The 17717-nt window shown below is 35.5% G+C and overlaps 1 protein-coding gene across 2 annotated transcripts; it reads left to right on the forward strand.

Annotated features, from left to right (window-relative positions):
* Nucleotides 1-2540: 2540 nt before the first annotated feature.
* Nucleotides 2541-10471, forward strand: LOC145160892 (DNA glycosylase/AP lyase ROS1-like). Of its 2 annotated transcripts, none has more exons than XM_079080269.1 (15): nucleotides 2541-2670; nucleotides 3220-4043; nucleotides 4289-5767; nucleotides 5838-5928; nucleotides 6014-7111; nucleotides 7190-7274; nucleotides 7372-7532; nucleotides 7602-7721; nucleotides 7837-8262; nucleotides 8339-8375; nucleotides 8459-8656; nucleotides 8756-8821; nucleotides 8906-9020; nucleotides 9966-10004; nucleotides 10081-10471. In XM_079080269.1, the coding sequence occupies exons 2-15, from the start codon at nucleotides 3392-3394 to the stop codon at nucleotides 10191-10193; spliced, it is 4680 nt and encodes a 1559-aa protein (XP_078936395.1). In that variant the 5' UTR covers nucleotides 2541-2670; nucleotides 3220-3391; the 3' UTR covers nucleotides 10194-10471. The 2 variants fall into 2 exon arrangements, with proteins under 2 accessions (XP_078936395.1, XP_078936396.1); XM_079080270.1 differs by having other exon boundaries at nucleotides 3225-4043.
* Nucleotides 10472-17717: the final 7246 nt, after the last annotated feature.

Here is a 17717-nt window from a genome sequence, read left to right on the forward strand (position 1 = left end):
AAAATGTTCCTTCTAAACTTAGTATTTTAAATCCACTTAAATGAAAAAATGAAATTTTCTACTTTGTTAGTACTAAAGAAATGTCTGTAGACATAAAAGACACAATAGGAGCTTTCTTTCTACCCCTTTTAACTAAAGAACAAATAAACAATAACTTGAAAAGTATTCCAGTTGAGATTAGATCCAAAATAAGAATGGTCCATATCGGAGCTGTAAAATTTTTGATAAAATCTCAATTCCAAGCAGGAATAAATTCTCCCATAAAAATGGCCTTAATTGACAACAGAATTACTGACAGACAGGACTGCATCTTAGGTGCTGCTAGGGGAAACCTTGCTTACCAAAAATTTATGTTTTCAGTCTATCCAAAATTTGCTCTGGATTTGAAATCTGCAAATATAGATAAAACTTTATCTTTTATACATCACTTTGAAAGAAGTGACCTTATGAACCCAGGTGATAAACCATTCACCATAACCTATCTCATAGGATATGCCCTGACCAATAGTCACCATAGCATAGACTACAAGAAAGACGAGTACATCGAACTTGATGATGTCTTTTCAGAAATAGGCCATGTCAAAGATAAACAATTCTGCGACATAAATCCTCAAGAAAACTCTTGGGTTTTAAATATAGCTAGAAACAAAAAAGCACTAGGAGAAACTCTCAAATTTATGACTAGGGTTTTGATTTTTTTTATGGCTTTCAACATTTTTAGTGTTTTGGTTATTATGATGTTGTTTAAGGCTAATCATGTCACGTCGTTACCAAATGTTTATAAGGTTCTTAATAGTGTTTCATGTCATTTCGGTACGAGTATGGAAATGAATAAAACCGACATTAAAGGAAATGAAAACAAATGAAATACTAGTGTTCAAAACACATTACATATCATCTTCTCTTAAATTGAAAGTAAACTTGGGACTTACATAACTTCCAACCAAGCATTGTCGATGTGAAGTTCATAAAACTCCATGTAGATTTAAATTCATGGTTGTGTCGATCAATAAAATTTGCTTCTAACATGGACTCAGCACATTTGCTTTTTCAATTATTTCCATTGACTTATAAACTTTTGCATGTCTTTATACATTGCAATCAAAAGCATTGTCATATGATAAACCAATAACTTTCTACGCTCATTGGCTTCTGAGGCTAATAAAGGGATCTATATTTCTTCCAACTGCTCTTATACACATTAATGAAGTCCAGCATAGTGTTCTCAATATGGCCTCACCATATAACCTCCACACGTACCACTTTAGATTCTAATGACGAAGATGACGCAACAGTAAATGTTGTGAAAAAAACAATTAAAATTTCAACAACTATATTGTTTAAAAAAAACTATTGCATAAAAAATTGACTAGATTGTGGAGTTATAAACATCGAATAACACAATTGACTACTCTAAAATTATAGTCATATCAAAGTTTGACCTAATCTCATCTTTATGAGTTTATATGCTTTCAGTTTGAGTAACACCTCACCTCCTTACATTAAGCTTTGGCTTTGGTGGATGTAAATTTCGAATTTTATTTCACAAACGATGATTCTCTCTATAAATAAAAATTTAGTTAGTATGATATAATATGAGATCATTAAAATGTGGATATAATAGATTAGATATTAATCGATCACTTAATGGAAATAACTCTAATTCTAAAAGTTCAAGGGTGTGAGTTATTATCTTCTCATCTGTGTAACTTACTTTTTCTAAGCAACATTAATGCAAGGTGATGAGGTGTGCCTTCAAACTTATTTGGAATATTGCTTCAGATTTCAAACTAACTCAAAAAACTTTGTTGTTTGAAAATCAGGCATACTTATATATAATCAATACCTAACTACATAGCAAACTACACCTAGTAAAACCTAAGTATACATACTAAATTAAAAAGTTAATCCTTTCCGAAATGGTTCTTCATATATTTCAGACTAGGGTTTTTGTTCCAAATAAAATCGTAAGTATTTCTAGGCTCTCTAATTCAACAACAAATTGTCGAAGATTCCTACTAAACAAGATAAAAACCTAATTACAACTACAAGTGGTAGCCATACCTAATTTATCCAACCATATCAAAACAATTACAAACTTGTTCTTCAGTTTTCGTATTTGTTAATCGCATGGCAAAGATTTTTTTTTTAAATCTAACAAGTCGTGAAACTTGAAAACATAAAACTAACTTGGGCTCACCGTATATTCAGCCAAATACTAATTCATGTTTCAACTCATCAGAATTTTTCAGAGAAATCAAAACATAGTTCCAAGATGTAGCGGATACCACATGTGGGATTATGTTTATATACAAACAAGATGGTCATTGTAAACTCCAATGGTATTAGTCAAATGCATATATTCTCTAAATAAATGTGGTTATTCTTGTTAATAACCCTAGTTTAATAATATTTATAGTACAGGTAAAAAAGAAGTAAATGATGGAGTTACTTGTGGATTTTAAGGACTTGAATGAGATTTGACGTTGTGGGATCACTAGGATGTGCTCTCTTATAAATACCAAGTACTATCTTGGTGGCCTCTCCCTCTCTTTCTGTATCTTTCCCTCTCTCACATACAAAAACACACACACACACACACTGACTTGGCTCTTCATAATTGACTCCTACGGCGAATTGCTCCGGCGATGATGCCAGAGCCAGAGATCGGTGAGCTCAGCCTTACCTGAGATACAATTTTGCTGATTCTCTCACATGTCTTGCATTCTTTTCCCACTTTCTAAATCAATTAAGTTGGCGTGATTCGCATTTCCAAACGAATTAACCATGCGATTCCGTTGGGATTTTCCATGGTTTCAAATTAATTTCTCTGTGCTCCTTTTAATTCATTAAAACCCCACTTAACAATTGTGGAACCAAATCCTCTAAATTTATTGGGCCATGCCAGTTCTGGTGTTTGAAACATTTGATTTTTCTTTTTTCTTCTCTTTGATCTCGATTATTTGGTAATTTTTCATGTGTAAAATCATTTGTTCACAGGCAAAGCAAATTTGGATTTTTCGATAAATTTTCTGGGCAATAATTGCCATTGTATTTGGTAGTTCAGTGTGTACTTTGCACGAAAGCTTTTTTATTTAGCCCCAAAAATTGCCTGGTGTGTGTAACATGTATATCTGTGTCTGTATTTCTCACTGTTGAATTATACCATTAGGTATACGATGACTTCAGTGAAAAAGTGTAATTGGGGTTTTTTGGCAGGTTAGGTTCAGAGAATGGGAATCGGAATTCAAGACAATGAATTGGGATCCACGGAAAGCTCATTCCATTCCATACTGATAATTTGATTCAGAGAATTAAAGTTTGAAGAAAAGATAGAAAAAGTAAGAGAGATCTTGGTGGTTGGTGGTTGGTGGTTGGTGTGAGTTAAAGTATGAACTTTGAGAGGGATTTTCCATTCCCAAAGCATGGAAATGGTGATACCTGGAATTTTGTGGCTCGTGGAATGCCTATTCCACGTGAAAGTGGGACTGTGTGTAATCAGGATTCCTTGACTGCAACAGCTGGAGGAAATGCGGATACCACAGAGGGGGCGAATGGAATTGTCCAAAGAGCAAACGATTGGAAACCAGCAACTCATGGAACCTCATTTCCTCCCAGGAATAATTCCTGGACACCAGTGACTCCGGACAAGCTTAGGTCGGTTGGCATGCAAGAAAAGGAATCGGGTACCGATAATTGGCAGGATTTGATCGGGATGTACACAGGTTTGTTGAAAGAAGAGACGGTTGATAATACAAAGAAGAGGACCCTGTCCAGAAGCCCAGTTCAGAACCAAGACGCAACATCAGTCTCATACTTTTTATCTAATGACCCCGCAAATTGGAAATGCAATCATTTAGCATCTATTGTTTGTTCCAAGAATTCACATGAACCACAAAACTATGGAATCCATCTTTCAAATAGATCACGTGGTCTTCAAGTTGAAAGCAACACTAGTAAGAGATCTACTTCTTCAACTTCTACGCTTAGAACTCGACAAACTCACAAGTTGGCTTTCATCGCTGATGAACACACCTCAAAAGGTGAGTAATTTTGTTATGAAGTTTAGATAAATCAAGGTACAATGTTGTTCTAGTATAGTGTAGTTTAGGTTTTAAATTATTTACTAGCTTTGGCAAATCTTAATATTGGTTTTCCATTTTAACAAGAACAATGTTTGTTTGCATATCTAGATGTACAAATTAGCTCCTTTTTACTCATAGTAAACTTACACATACATTCAATAATGAAATTGAGAAATGTTTTTGTTTTGTTTTGTTTCTCACAGGTGGAGCAACTTCCTCTACCACAACTGATTCTGTACCACTTGCTCCTATCACGCCAGCTAAGCATAACGACAGCCAACGTGTACCAGAAAATGTCAATTCTCCAACCAATGGGGACTCCCCACCTTCTGCAGTTTCAACAACACATAAAGAACACGTTCCCGAGGATAAAGAAGAACAGGGCGTTGACTTGAGCAAAACACCCCAGCAAAAGACGCCCACGAGAAGAAAAAAACACCGCCCACGGGTGATTAAACCAAAAAAGCCCAACAAAGATCAAAAAGACGGCACTACCCCTGGTGAGACACGAGTAAAAAGAAAGTACGTGCGGAGAAAGGGTGTGGATAATTCAGAAACACAACAAAAAACCCCAGGGGCAAGTGTCGGGAAAAGGAAATATGTACGAAAGAAGAACATTGACAAGACCAAAGGTCAACAGCAAAACACGGTAGACGATACCCAAGTCAAATCATGCAGAAAACAGCTCAACTTTGACTTGGGTATAAACCTAAATGTCAATCCTCAAAATATAGAACAAGATAGAAAGATAAATGGCAATAAATACACGTCATTGCCTGTGTTAAACGTTCCAATACCAAAAACAACACACCATGCAATAAACGTGCTTGCAAGAAACATGAACATGAGTCCACGGGAAAACGGGTATCACATGGTCCCTGCAAACCTTCAAAAAATGCAACATAGTATAAGTTTAGATGAAAGAAGAGGCATCAAGAGACAGAATTCTGCCATGGATTCTCTGTTTTTGTACCAGAAACTATTGCTAGGTGTTGCACATCGTGCTCATGATCGCAACATTTTCTTGGAAAACAACAAGAAAATAAAGATCCAAAGTGAGTTTCAAGAACCTTCAAGACAAATGAATGGCATCTATGGAAACGGCTCAATGATGCAGCTACTTCATCCTTATGGTCAAAAAGTCAACCCCACAACCACAAATGTCATCAACTGTCAGTATCGACCAGAATCATTACAATTCCATACCCAGGACCATGTGATTGGGTGGAATCAGCCGCCACCTATTCCACCGAAAGAGGGCATTAGATATGGTGTTATAACTTACCCTGCTACTTTATTAGAAAAGAAGCAGGGTGCATTAAGTGGATGGAGGGTAGAGAAAGATGAAGTTTCGGTTGAATATGTTACATATAAGCTACAGCGTATGCATGTCTATGATGAAAAAAAGAAAAGAGAAAATGAGCTTGTTTTATATAGAGGTAGTAATGCCATTGTTCCATTTGAGCCTATAAAGAAAAGAAGTCAACGTCCTAAAGTTGACCTGGATCCAGAAACAGACAGGCTTTGGAGGTTACTAATGGAGAAGGAAGGGAGTGAGGGTGGTGGTGGTGATGGTGATGGTAAGAATCTAGAAAAAGATAAGGAAAAATGGTGGGAAAATGAAAGAAGAGTGTTTCGTGGACGCACTGACTCATTCATTGCACGTATGCATCTTGTTCAAGGTACATAAAAACATATATTAAAATAAAAAAATATCCATAAAAGACTTTATTTAAATTGTACCTTTTTCAGGAGATAGACGATTTTCAAGATGGAAAGGATCTGTTGTTGATTCGGTGATTGGTGTATTTCTCACACAGAATGTTTCGGATCATCTTTCGAGGTTTGTGTTGTCTGATTTACCTTTAGAAATAAAACCTGCTAATAATAGCAACTTATGGGCTTTGTCTTTCTTATAATGTATGCAGTTCTGCCTTCATGGCTCTTGCAGCAAAATTCCCCCTTAAAACTAGCTTCCAAGATGGGGGATGTGAAAAACCCATAGAAGTAGCAGAGGAAAAAGACATCATAAAATGTCAAGAAAATATAAAGGAACCAGCAACCGAAGATTCCTTCAAGTCATCCACAGTTCAAATTGTTGATGAAATTAGGTCAAGCTCAGGGTCAAACTCAGAAGCAGAAGATCTAACAGCTGTACATGGTGAAAATGGTGCCCAAAAACAAGAAGCAGAAGATCTGACAACTGCATGTGATGAAAATGGTGCCAAAAAACAAGAATCTGTCGTTCTTAAAGAAATACCGATGAAAGTTGAAGAAAATTCAAAGGAGCAGAATGTTTCTCAAGAGCCATCAAGTAGGGCAGGGGCAAATACGTCAAGCTCAGGGTCAAACTCAGAAGCAGAAGATCTAACAAATGCACATGGTGAAAATGGTACTCAAAAACAAGAAGCGGAAGATCTAACAACTGCACATGATGAAAATGGTGCCAAAAAACAAGAATCTGCCATTCTTGAAGGAATGCCAATCAAATATGAAGCAAACTCAAAGGAGCAGAATGTTTCTCAAGAACCACCAAACGGGGCAGGGGCAAATACGTCAAGCTCAGGGTCAAATTCAGAAGCAGAAGATCTAAAAACTGCACATGATGAAAATGGTGCCCAAAAACAAGAATCCATAGTTCTTGAAGGAATACCGATCAAAGTTAAAGCAAACTCAAAGGAGCAGAATTTCTCTCAAGAATCACCAAGTGGGGCAGGGGCAAATACGTCCAAGGAAAAAAAGCGTATAGCTGATGATGAAAGGAATATAGCAATGAACTGGGACAGCTTGAGAAAGCAGGCAATGTCCAATGGTGAAAAGAAAGATCAAAGTACAGATGCAAGTGATTCCCTTGATTATGAAGCATTCAGACATGCACCTGTGAATGAAATTTCTGATGCCATTAAAGAACGTGGAATGAACAACCTGTTAGCTGAAAGGATGCAGAATTTTCTCAATCGCCTGGTGAGAGATCATGGAAAGATTGACCTAGAATGGTTGAGAGATGCACCACCTGAAAAAGCAAAGTAAGCACACAAGAATACAAGATTCAGTTGTTTATATTGAATTATTGCAATCAATTTATATAATCTTTTGTATTGAAGGGAGTACTTACTGAGTTTTCGAGGATTGGGGCTGAAAAGTGTGGAGTGTGTTCGCCTATTGACACTTCATCATCTTGCCTTCCCTGTAAGTCAATGTTCAAACTTCAAAAAATGGAACTTTATAAAATTTGACATGTTAGTGAAGTCTTACTCTTACATATTCATGATATCATGTTTGCCAGGTGGACACAAATGTTGGGAGGATAGCAGTGAGACTGGGGTGGGTTCCTCTGCAACCACTACCAGAGTCCCTACAACTGCATCTACTTGAGATGTATCCAGTGTTGGATTCCATTCAGAAATATCTTTGGCCCAGACTGTGCAAGCTGGATCAATTGACATTGTAAGTTTGTAACTATACAGACATCATAAAATATTAAAAGATCATCAGTAATATGTGGTTCTTTGATAGATATGAGCTACACTACCAGATGATTACATTTGGAAAGGTTTTTTGCACAAAAAGTAAACCAAACTGTAATGCATGTCCAATGAGAACTGAATGTAGACACTTTGCCAGTGCTTTTGCAAGGTACATGAATCTATTATCCACATATATATATATATATATATATATATATATATATATATATATATTTCGTTTTTTAATGGTTTAAATAATGAAGCATTCATCTATAATGGTGCAGTGCAAGGCTTGCCCTACCAGGTCCAGAGGAAAAAAAAATAGTGACTTCAAATGCTCCTATTCCAACAGATCCAGTACCACATGTGGTTATTACGCCTATGCCACTGCCTGAAGCTGAGAATAAAAGTGAAGGTGGTTTTGAGAAGAAATGTGAACCGATTATTGAAGAACCAACAACACCTGAGCCAGAAGCCACAGAACTATCACTAAGTGACATTGAGGAACAATACTATGAAGATTCGGATGAAATCCCAACTATCAAACTCAACATGGAAGAATTCACAACCAATTTACAAAGCATAATGCAAGACAAGAAACTACTTCAAGATGATATGTCAAAAGCATTAGTTGCATTGAGCCCTAATGCTGCTTACATCCCTACACCTAAACTGAAAGATGTTAGTCGCCTAAGAACAGAGCATCAAGTGTAAGTCTTTATAAATAACTCCTAAAATAAAATACCTTGTTAAAATAATGACAGCTTGTAAGTCTATATCATACAGGTATGAACTTCCGGATTCACATCGACTTTTGGAAGGGGTTAGTGATTTTGTTGTTGACTAGTCAATTGACACATAACTATTACCTTATAAACTAACTTCCACTTTTTTTACTATTTTCAGTTGGAAAAAAGAGAACCTGATGACCCAAGCCCCTACCTCCTAGCAATATGGACACCAGGTGAAACTGCAAACTCAATACAGCCACCAGAAAGAGAATGTTCTGCCCAAGAATCAGGGAGGTTGTGTGATAAGACAACTTGTTTTTCATGCAATAGCATAAAGGAAGCTAATTCACAAGTGGTTAGAGGAACTATTCTAGTGAGTAGTCCCAACTATATAATACTAATACAGGATAAATATTGTAACTATGAAGTAAAACAAGTTAGATCAAGTAGTTATTAACTAGTTTCATAACAGATACCATGTAGAACAGCAATGAGAGGGAGCTTTCCACTCAATGGAACATATTTCCAAGTTAATGAGGTATATATTATATACAAATCTGTAAATTCTAAATTACTTCTTTTTAGGGCTATCTTCAAACACATATATATGTGCACTATGCAGATGTTTGCAGATCATGCATCAAGCCTGAACCCGATTGATGTTCCAAGGGCATGGATTTGGAATTTACCAAGACGAACAGTTTACTTTGGGACTTCTGTATCAACAATCTTCAGGGGTACAACTTCATAAACCTTATGTTACATCTAGGGGTGTTAATCGGGTCAACCCGATCGGGTTTCGGGTTTGTCGGGTTTTTTCAAAAATAAATTTGACCCTAAACCCAACCCTTTTAAGGTATGGGTTAATCGGGTTTCGGTTTAAAAGGGTCAGATAAATCGGGTTAGTCGGGTTGGTTGTTTTCAAACACTTCTTAATTTTATTGTAGCAAATTTGATAAAAAATTGTCGTTCTAAAATACCAACAAAGAATCCATACTAAGCCTAGAGCAAAAAAGACCTTCAATTAATATCGTACTGTTATGAGTATACATTGGTTTTATTTGACTTATGTTAACATGGGATAAGATCTAATTTGTGAGGTCCAACAAAGAGAATGGAAAAAGTATCCTCAAAAATCCAAAATTACATTAAAAATACACAGTTAAATATATATGTTTTTAATGGGTGACATAGATGACAAATATTCCTTTGGGAGAAAATCCATAGACACGAAATCGGTATTAAAGGTCTACCTACCAAAAAAAAGTATGATTGTTCTGGAGTATATGTGAGTGATAGTGAGGTGCCGATTGAAAGGGTGGTAGACTTGTAGTCTCATTGCTTGTATTATACAACCAAAGAAAATGTGAACTGATATACATATACGTAACATATGCCTTATACCCTTATTCGGGTTAATCGGGTTAACCCGCAACCCGATTTTCATAAAAATATCAACCCTACACCTGACCCTAACTACAATTCGGGTATGTCGGGTTAACCCGAATAACCCTATTAAAAATTTTGACCCTACTAAACCCAACCCTATGTACCTTATTTGGTTTTGGGTCGGGTCGGGTTAATCGGGTTCGGGTTTTTTTGACACCCCTAGTTACATCTCTTCTAAAGTTGACATGTGTTTTTAACTAAAAGTTAATGAGAAAAAAACCTTTATATTCTAGGGCTATCTACTCAGGGGATTCAATACTGCTTTTGGAAAGGTATGTATCACTTCAATTTTCAAACATAGCTCATAATGATCGAATGTCTGGTAATTTAACTTTGGAATGGTTGCAGGATTTGTTTGTGTGAGGGGATTTGATCGGAAAACTAGGGCTCCTAGACCTCTGATGGCTAGGTTACACTTTCCAGCAAGCAAGTTGATCAAGATAAAGAATGAAGCCAAATAATTGAGCTATGAATCATAAAACAAATATAAAGCTCCAGGTTAAAGAATAGCTTTAGGGAAAACATCTCAGAGACTAACCAATTGTTGTACATTTCAACTGTCATGACGTATGTAACTTAGCAGAGAGAATTTGATGTCAGATTGTTATCATCATTATTTCATTTCCCAGTTAGCCATTTACAGATGAAAGAGTAGGTTCTTTTTGCTTTCTGATACATGTATGTATTTTCTAACAGCTTTCAAATAATACAGTTTATCGGGAGCCATTGTTTTCAGCAAGTGATATCCAAATTAATTTGGCTTCCAACATGTTTTACAGTTTTGTCACAAGACAGATATTATTATCTGTTGCTACTTTTGCTAATAACATTGGATCCTCATACTATGAGGTTCTCAATTAAAAAATACTTCACCACCGTTGCTAAGTGGTCTGCAGTTAACACTAAGGTTTTATGATTAAAAAAGTTAAATCAACAGCATATTGAAAACAAAAGGAAATTGATATAAACGATCATTTAACCTTTAAACACTTATTCGATACGACTCTAAACAAGGAACGCAACAATGGTAAATCCAATATCTGCATAGCGATTGCAAACCAAATCTAAGCTAAGACGACTATAATAACTTTTATACTTACTAATCAATCACGGACACATAAAGATTACAGGAGATGTCACATGTGGAGGATACTGAGATACACTTCATATACTTTTAAAATAACTCCAGATCACTCTTACCTGGTTGATTATTAAACGGATGAAACCCGTAACCCTAAAATATCAGAGTTCTTGCAGCGATCTAAATTTGTGTATGCGTCGACGATAAAAAGCATAAAAACATAAACGAAAATCAAGGACGGATTCGTAAAAAGGAATACTTGTCGCTTGTCATTGACTAGAAATCAGAAACCGCGATCTTCCCGCTTGGCGCTTGTATTTGCATCTTTAGCGGCCGTCTCTGTGTTTTCCCTCCTCTTTAGGGACAGTATACATCCAGTCTTTGAGTTTTCCCTCTTCCCTCTCCTATAGGTCCTCTCTACCTTGATTTAAAATTAAGGAGAATCCAAAAGAAATTAAAGGAAAAGGAAAGGAAATGAAAGAAAATTTATGGTTTTTTTTTTTTAGAAAATTCGTCAAATAATAATAAAAGGGAAGGGAGGGTTTGAAGATTTTGACCATAAAAAAAATCCATTTTGGTAAATGACCATCACTTCCGCAGGGGTGCTCTGCGGAAGGCTTAATCCTTCTGAGGAAAGTGAATAGTTCTGTAGAAATGAGGTGGAATGGGTAAAATTATAAAATCACACAAAAAAAAACGATTCACTTTGTTGGCTACGGAAGTGACGAAATTTTGGAAGGGAGGTTGGGGCTTTGCTGCAGAACGAAGGGAAGAATAACAGTTATATGCTTTTTAAGGTGTTTCCTAGGTTAATTGATAAGAAACAGTAATGAAATCCTGATTTTTGTCATGGTTAGCCAAAGAACAGATCCTCATAGGTGTGCTGATAAAGAACAGATCCGTAGAACCTCAGCAACCTTTCCGCAGAGCCCCCTTTGCGGAAGTATGTAACAAACCGTATTTTTTTGTCTTTTTCCCCGACCACCTCAATTCCTCGTTACTATTCACATTCCTCAGAAGGTAAAAGGATCCCTTGGTCGTTCTACAAAACTCAAATTTCATGGTCAAAATGTTCAAACACCCCCTTCCCTTTGGTCATTTGATGAAATTTCTCTATTTTTTAGATTTTTTTTGGGATTTTTTTCTTTTTTTGGTTCGGGAAGCAAAAGGGAAAATGTCTTTGAAAGTTAAAAGTAAGATATTTTTTTGTTTTTGTATATATTTAGTCACTAACTTTTTTTTTGTCTATATTTGTCTGTTAAACTTGTTATCTTGTACATAATCAATTCTTATGACCGGTTGGTTTGGATGTAGTCGGTTTTCAGCATCTTTGCAGCTCCGAAAAGACTGCGGTCATTTTCTACGATGAATTTCTAATGATCTTCTCCAATAAACAATCTTTTTTTCTGACTATAATCTTTTTGTCCATTTATTTTATTTTCTCCATTTTTTGAAACAAATTAATACATTTTTTGTATGTCTTCTATTTTCTCTCTCAGTGAAACAAAGATGAACATTCTTTTTTCTCTCTTTCTTCTTTTCAATTTTCTAGGGTTTTCAAATTTTGGTTTTGCCGATTTCTAGATCGAGTTTAAGTTCCACGTTTAGTCGATTTCGATTTATAGGGTTTTCTAATTTCGAATCTAGGGTTTTTTGTAAGGTGTTTGATCTTCAAACTAAAGCACCATATGAATCTCAAGAACACAACTTAAACCTCGTTAATCATAAGCACATAACTTCATCTAAATCTCAACCTAATCATGTTCGTTCATCAAAAATCTATGAATTCGATTTCAAATTCGAGTTCGTGTGTGTGTGTTTGGATTCAAGTTCATGTATGCATTTTGTTCAACTTGTTCACTAGAAAACCAGTCATCTTATTATTTTTCAAATGAGTTTTGGGTTTGGAAATGGAAACGAAATTTGGGTTCAGAAATCAAAACAAAATTTGTCATATTGTTGTTGATCAAACTTTTTGCAGGTTTGTTCAAAGGTTTTTCATATTTGTTCATCATATATTTTATGCTTCGATGTCATATTCAAGTTTTGTATGATATGCTCAAATTCGAGTGCATGAATTTAAGGCAGACTGTTCATCCCGAAACCTTGCTTGTTTGTGTTACAACTTGTCAGAAAAATCACGTGGGACGGAGACTCGCCGAAAAAGATGATCGGAGTTTCGTGAGCTGCAAAGAACGCCAGAAAACCGGCTAAACCCACACTAAACGGTCATAATGATTGATTGTGTATAAGGTAACAAGTTTAATGAGCAAATGTGGACGAAAAAAGTAATGACTAAATGTGTACAAAACGAAAAATATCTTACATTTTTAAGTCATTTTCCCAAAAAAAAAAAAAAAAAAAAAAAAAAAAAAAAAAAAAACTTTCATTTTCTTTTTGTTACTTTCCATTTTTAAATAAAACTCGAGAACATGTTTCAGTATCTTTATTTTTCTTTTAAAAAAACACAAAAATACAACTTTTCTTCTCTTTCGCTTAAAAAAAAAAGAAAAAAAAAACTCGAGGACAAGGTGTTATGGATGTGATATTTTCAATTATGATTTGAAGTTAATCTTTTTAAAAAGTTTACTTTTATACATTTTATTATAATCGAAGAGACCATCTATTTTAATTGGAAGATTCAAAAACATAAAGGAAAATATCACCCCCCCCCCTTCGCTTTCTTTTATATATCAATAGGTTTATACGTCGTTAATATGACACACCCCTCTTTTATATATCAATATGTGTATACGTCGTTAATTAGAATATAAATTTTAAGTTACATTTTACTAATAATGTAACATCCGCTTTTGGGGTATTATTCTTTTGAGTTTATTATTTTAAGTCTTGAATTTTTGGATTTTGACTGACCGCAGCGTGGTGATGGAGAATCACCACTGTGCGACCACATCATTCAAGTGGCCACAGGGCGGTCTAAGGCTGACCACAGCACGGTGGCGGTTGGGGTTCAAAACCCTAAACCCTGGGTTTTGAGCCCTATTTAAAGGCTCTAACTTCTAGGGTTGCCTCATTTGACAGACCCCACCCTCTGAGAACGTTACCCTCCCAAACCCTTGCCTCCATACTTGGTTTTTGAGCTTGTTCTCTTGATTTCGTGAAGCTTGAGGAAGAAGGAACTCCATTTTGGTGCAAGGAAGCAAGGAGCTAACTTAGATCCATCATCTACTTTGGATTTCTGAGTCATTGGAGGTATAAAGTTAAAACCTTGACCTTTGCTTTTTCTATGCTTATGTTTATGCACCTTTTTGGGTGGTTTTGAGTCTCTTTCCTAGACATCCTTCGAGTTGAGCAACTTCTAGACCATTTAAGTGACCCAAGTGACTTTTGGACTTGAGTGTTGACAGAAATTTGTGTTTGCATGCTCCCTCTTGAAGGTCAAGCATGTGTCTTGGTTCACTTTGAAGTTAGGTTTATATTTTAGGTGCATTTGAGTCATGAGAATGGATAAAGTTGGAAACTTTATCCATTAAGACCATTAGAGTCATCAGGTCTCAGCTTTTGAGTTATGGGGATTAAGGTTAAGTGATTAATCCATTAAATCATTTTGGATGTTCACCATGGCGTAGTAGGTTGTTGGCCACGACATTGCGGCGGGTTCGACCCCGTCTGTCCTGTCGTGTAGTTGCGCAACGTAATCATTGGTTAGCCATGACACGGTGGTATGACCAAATATTCCACCATACATACGATGCATACAAACAAGTTCTCGGCTCTAGCACCGATCTGCTAACTCTCATATCAATATACATGCATCATACATATCATTCACTGACACTTTACCACTACACTACTACTGGATCTCAACCAACTAATGTTACCTTCTCCCAGTCACCAAGCAATCATCAGCTTATATCCGTACCACATCCATACCAGTGCCAATTCTAATATCGATAACTGTCTCATGAATACATAGTCATATGCAATCAGAAATCAGATAGACAGTCAAACAAATGATCCTGTATGAGAACCATGCAATAAGGCTTTTGACCAATAGCTCTCAGGCTATGTAATTTAAACTACATACAACCCCTAGGGTATCCACTTAACAATCAACCAATATTATCATTACCATAACCAATCATGACATCTAACAGTATCATACAATCCACAACAAGACCCTACCAATCTAGCATACCATGAAACCAAGTGTCCTACACTACAAATGCATATACATAACAAAGAGTTATCCTATTCAACTAGCATACATGTACCCTAAGTCTCTAACAGTACCTACATCCTACCACAACCATACAAAGGATATAGAATGTCACATGTGGTATAGTGAGAAGACTCACCTGAAGCAGAAACACAAAATAAAACCACTAGAATGGCTAGGATGAACTCCCTTTCTGAATATCTACACCCTATACCAATAACTTTGCTTAGATCATTTCCATATAATACGCATATTATACTTTATTTATACTTTTACTTCATAACCTTCTTGTATTATCATGTTATACACACACCTTCTCTTATATGATTATAGGTCCGTTAAACCACACACTTCTATACATATATATATATATATATATATATATATATATATATATATATATATATATATATGTGTGTGTGTGTGTGTGTGTGTGTGTGTATGTTTTAACCACAAAACATAGTTCAAAATCAGATTTCATGGGCTAAAAACATTAAAAAATGGAGCTCTTCGGCTCTAGGGTTTTTAGGGCAAAATCAAGATAAAAGATGTTGTTTTCTTAGTCCTAGACTTCAACACATGACCAAGTAAGGTTAAGGGAGTCAAGTCGTCACACCCCCGGCCGCCGGCGGAAAAGCCGAGGTGCACGACATAAATTAATGATCACGGTTATTGAACATACATTGATAGTACAAATATAATCTTCTATTATTACCGAGATAGAAATTACATTGACAAATACTATTGTTAAATCACTACACACACCTAACAGATCGGTGTTTACAATAGTATAGTAAAATAATGGAAGGTCTTCTATGTAAATCCTTCCAACCTGCTAATAAATCTGAGAATACATGCACTAATACACATCAACAAAATATTGTTGGTGAGTTCTACATGTTTTGACACAAAGTACATTTATAACCAAAAAGTGTTTTATAACACCTATCTGGTTGACCAGCTTTATAAATACGTACTTTTCTATAAAAAAAGGTATAAAATAAATGAGTTATAAAAGTATACTTGGAATCATTTTAAAAATATCGTTTGTTCAAATCCAAAAGTACAAATTTGGCAAAATACATACAAATAAGTCAGACTTATATTAAATTTTACGGTTCCCATGACCAAAATGCATTTTTAAATAAGGGTTTTGAATAACAAGTTATATAAAAATAAGATGTCTCACCCTTTGTAAAAACATAGAACAACCAAGCAATTTTGTAGTTTATATGTAAAACTCATAAGTTCTAAGTTTATAAACTTTGTATAATCATGGAGTAGTATTAGTTAAGTGTTCTAAGTTTACATTCATTTTTACATAACATTACATATTAAAAGTTAAATTTGATAATTTCAACTAATAATTATATAATTTCATAAAGTTGGTTTTTCCACCATTTATGTCAATGTACTTTCCTTTTATGCATAAATATGTTGATTAACATTTTTTATTATATATAATGTTTTTTATATATTTTTAACATGCTCAAACTTATATATGACAAATACCACAATCTTTATAAATCATTAAATATATTTGCACCATTATAACATTCGACATTATAATCTTGTAATTTTTCTTAATAATTATATTTATATTTCACACAAGGTATATGTGAATCATCTTTTAGCATTCTACTTTAGTTTATATGATTCGTTAATGATTTATAACCTTTTAGATTGCTATTTCATAAACTTTTGACCGATAACAAGTATGATGCATTTTAACATACAAAAAACTAAAAAGTCATCAAGACTTCATTAAACATTCATAAATTATCCCTCAAATATAAAAATCGTAAAAGAGGGGCCATAGAAACTCACATTCGATGTGTGATCTCGATCTAGGTTCGCTTTTGTGAAGCTTTACATGAGAAACCGCAACTTGACACCTTTTTGAGCTAAAATAAATTCCTCGGGACCGTTTTGTGATATTTTAAACTAAATGGATGGTTTTTGTAACTAAACTAACATAAGGGACTGTTTTGATTAAAATATACAAATGATAGGATGCTTAGTAATAGCTTAAACAAATGGGGCTTGATTTGTGATAACTTGAATAAATGGGGCTGATTTGTAACATTTGAACAAATAGGGGGTTTGTTTTGATCGATCAATACATGCAAGGGGATGATTGGGGTCCAATACACAAACGAGTGGGAAGGGGAAGGACTTCTATCCTCTGTTGAATCGTAGAAGATGATCGATCGACGACAGTTACGGAGTGGTACGGTGGTTCGGTGGTGGCTAGCAATTCGCAAGGAAATGAGAGACATCTTCGGTTCTTGTCTGATCGGAGAAGAAAGAAACTCAAACGAAAGAAGAAAAATAACGAAGGCAACGAAAAAGGGGTGTTTGGATTGCTTTTCTGATCGCCCAGAAAAATGGAGGAAGGGTATGGGTTTTTCTGGTGGCGAATCGCGAAGAAAACAGGGAGCCGGAGGCAGTCATCGCCGTCTATGGTGGTGAGGGAGATGATACTTGATTTTAGGGTTTCTGGACAGATGAGGCTGGTAAGGAGGCCAACCAAGGGACTTAAGGCCTTTAAATAGGGTCCAACACCCTAAAAATTAGGGTTTCCTTCGCAGTTGCCAACACGCCGTGTTGAGGCACCTCAACGCGCCGTGTTGCTTCATTAAACTCCGCGGCCAAATTCGTCTCGACGCGCCGTGTTGAGGCTCCAACACGTCGTGTCCTAAAAGAAAACATAAATAACTTGTA

This window comes from Lactuca virosa, chromosome 2, assembly GCF_052849685.1.
Source record: "Lactuca virosa cultivar CGN04683 chromosome 2, Lactuca_virosa_CGN04683_v6, whole genome shotgun sequence".
Taxonomy (NCBI): Eukaryota; Viridiplantae; Streptophyta; class Magnoliopsida; order Asterales; family Asteraceae; genus Lactuca; species Lactuca virosa.